This window comes from Apteryx rowi, unplaced genomic scaffold (assembly GCF_003343035.1).
Source record: "Apteryx rowi isolate R43461 unplaced genomic scaffold, aptRow1 scaffold_433, whole genome shotgun sequence".
Classification (NCBI taxonomy): Eukaryota; Metazoa; Chordata; class Aves; order Apterygiformes; family Apterygidae; genus Apteryx; species Apteryx rowi.
This window is the reverse complement of record NW_020450687.1, coordinates 384,930-387,238: the sequence shown is the minus strand read 5'-3', so window position 1 is coordinate 387,238 and position 2,309 is coordinate 384,930. Positions and strand designations below refer to the sequence as shown.

The 2,309-nt window shown below is 64.0% G+C and overlaps 1 protein-coding gene across 1 annotated transcript in view; it reads right to left on the bottom strand.

Annotated features, from left to right (window-relative positions):
• Positions 1 to 708: 708 nt before the first annotated feature.
• Positions 709 to 2,309, bottom strand: part of MKNK2 (MAP kinase interacting serine/threonine kinase 2) — a 6,340-nt gene continuing 4,739 nt past the window's right edge. The window contains exons 9-11 of the mRNA XM_026076512.1: positions 1,655 to 1,999; positions 1,522 to 1,565; positions 709 to 1,409 (exon numbers count right to left, since the gene is read on the bottom strand). Coding sequence (XP_025932297.1) covers positions 1,139 to 1,409; positions 1,522 to 1,565; positions 1,655 to 1,999 — 660 coding nt within the window. The 3' untranslated portion in view covers positions 709 to 1,138. The remainder of the gene's footprint in view (positions 1,410 to 1,521; positions 1,566 to 1,654; positions 2,000 to 2,309) is intronic.

The following is a 2,309-nucleotide window of genomic DNA, read 5'->3' as shown; positions in this document are numbered from 1 at the left end:
GGCTCAGCTCGGCGGTTCGCTGCCGGAGGGGGACACGCATGCACATGCACGTGCTTGGGGCCAGCCCAAAGCCACGCCAGGTCGCCCCTCTGGCCAAAGCTCCCCCCAAAAATAATCCCCCCCCACCCCAAAAAAAAAGGGTTTTTTTGCTGGCTTTTTGCCGCCCCGGAGACCTCGCCGCGCGCTCAGGCTGCTGGCGAGCCCCCTCGCCGAAAGCGCCGAGCGTCGCCCAAACGGCCGCCGTCCCCAATTTCGGGGGGGCCCCTCCGAGCCCCCGCCACCCCGAGTCCCCCCCCGGGAGCCGCTCAGCGGCACCAGCCCGCCGCGCAGGGCAGGGGCGCCGAGGAAGACGTTTCTCTGTGCCGGCTCTGGATAAAAGCCCAGTTAGCAGTTTAAAACCAAAAATAATAATAATAATAATAAAAAGGGGGGGGGAAATAGCTTATTTTGAAGCAGGCTGCCAAGGGGGGGCGGCTCCGAGCCGGGGAGAGACGGCACCTCGGCGGGTCCCTGCTCCCTCGTGGGCGACGGCTCTCCGCGCCGGCAAAACTCCCCCCGGCTTTTCTCCTTCGCCTCCCGGCTGGGTTTCGTCCGCTCGCCTGATAGGATCGACCCCCCCACCACCACCCCGAAGAAGACCAGCGAGAAACCTGCAGCCGCGGCGAGGATGCCACCGCCGTTGCCGAAAACGCGACCGAGGGCCTTTTGTTCACAGTACGAAACGAGCCGAAATCACCAAAGCGGCCGCGGGTACAAAGAGTCCTTTGGTGTCGGGAGAAGTGGTGGTGGTGGGGGGAAATAATAAGTCGGAGGAGAAACCAAGAGTCAAGAAACAAAAGTCCGTGCGTCTGTCGGGCGTCCTTGAATGTGCTCTGGGTGAAGCAACCTCACGCTCGATTTAATACCTTAGAAAAAGAAGGAAAAAAAGAAAAAATAGATCTTAAACAAACCCTCCCACCCCCAGGACTTACAAGATCAGCAAAACCTTGGAAACCAGCCAACAGGGAAGAGTCCTGATCTTGTCCCCAGCTAGAAACAGTGTTGGTTTTTTTTTTTGTTGGGTTTTTTTGTTTTTTTCCTTTTTAAAAAAAGAGAAGAGAGAGAGGGGGCAGCACGCAGAGGCGCGGCGGGGGAGCGCTCAGGCCTGGTCGGCCACCAGCACCAGCGGCGGGGCCACCAGGTGCTGGCCGGCGGCCACCGCCTTGGCCAGGCTGCTCTTCTGCCGCCGCTTGGCCAGCTTGGACTCGGAGGGGGGAGAGAGCTGCATGGCCCATGAGGTAGCTTTGATGATGATGGGGGGCGCCTCCTCCTCCTCCTCCTCCTCTTCGTCCTCGTCGCGCCGCGTCAGCTGCCGGTTGACGGCGATGGCCTCGGCGGCGAAGGAGGTGAGCTCTTTGGCACTGCTGTTCCTGCCGGAGGAGACCGAGGTTGGGTTGGTCGGGCGACGTCCGAAAGCCCGACGCCGACCTCGTCCCTGCAAAGCGGTGAGGGCAACGGGGTTTTTAGGGGGGCCTCGCTCACCTCTGCAGGATGATGGGGGTGGGCAGGGTGTTATCCGGGGCGCACTGCAACGAAACGGAGGCGGGTTAGCACCTGGTCCCCACCACCACCAGGAGCTTCGCTGGGGCAGGGCTGCGGGGCGCCGGGCACTCACCCCCTGCACCCACGGGTGCTCCAGGACCTGGGCCGCACTGAGCCGCTTCTTGGCGTCCCTCACCAGCAGCTTGGAAATGAGGTCTTTGGCTCCGAAGGAGATGTGCGCCCAGTCCTTGTCAGGAAACTCGTACTTGCCTTCCTGGATGCTCTCGAAGAGCATGTTCTGTGAGGGGGGTGACAGGGGGGTGTCAGTGGGCCCGGGCCTGCTGCCACCACCCACCACCACCCCCATCATAGGGCCCAGACCCACCACCACCATGGGGGGCCCAGGGCCACCACCACCACCCACCACCACCATCATGGGGCCCAGGGCCACGGCCCGCCACCACCACACCCACCACCACTATCATAGGGCCCGGGCCCACCACCGCCACCACCATGGGGCCTGGGCCCACCACCACACACCAGCACGGGGCCCAGGGCCTGCCCCCCCCACTGCCGCCAGCACCACCATGGGGCCCAGGGCCGCCACCACCACCACCACCACGAGGCCCAGAGCCCACCACCACCACCACCCACCACCACCATCATGGGGCCCAGGGCCACCACCACCACCCACCAGCACTATCATAGGGCCCGGGCCCACCCCCACTGCCGCCACCACCACCACCACCACCCACCACCATCATGGGGCCCAGGCCCACCACCCCTAC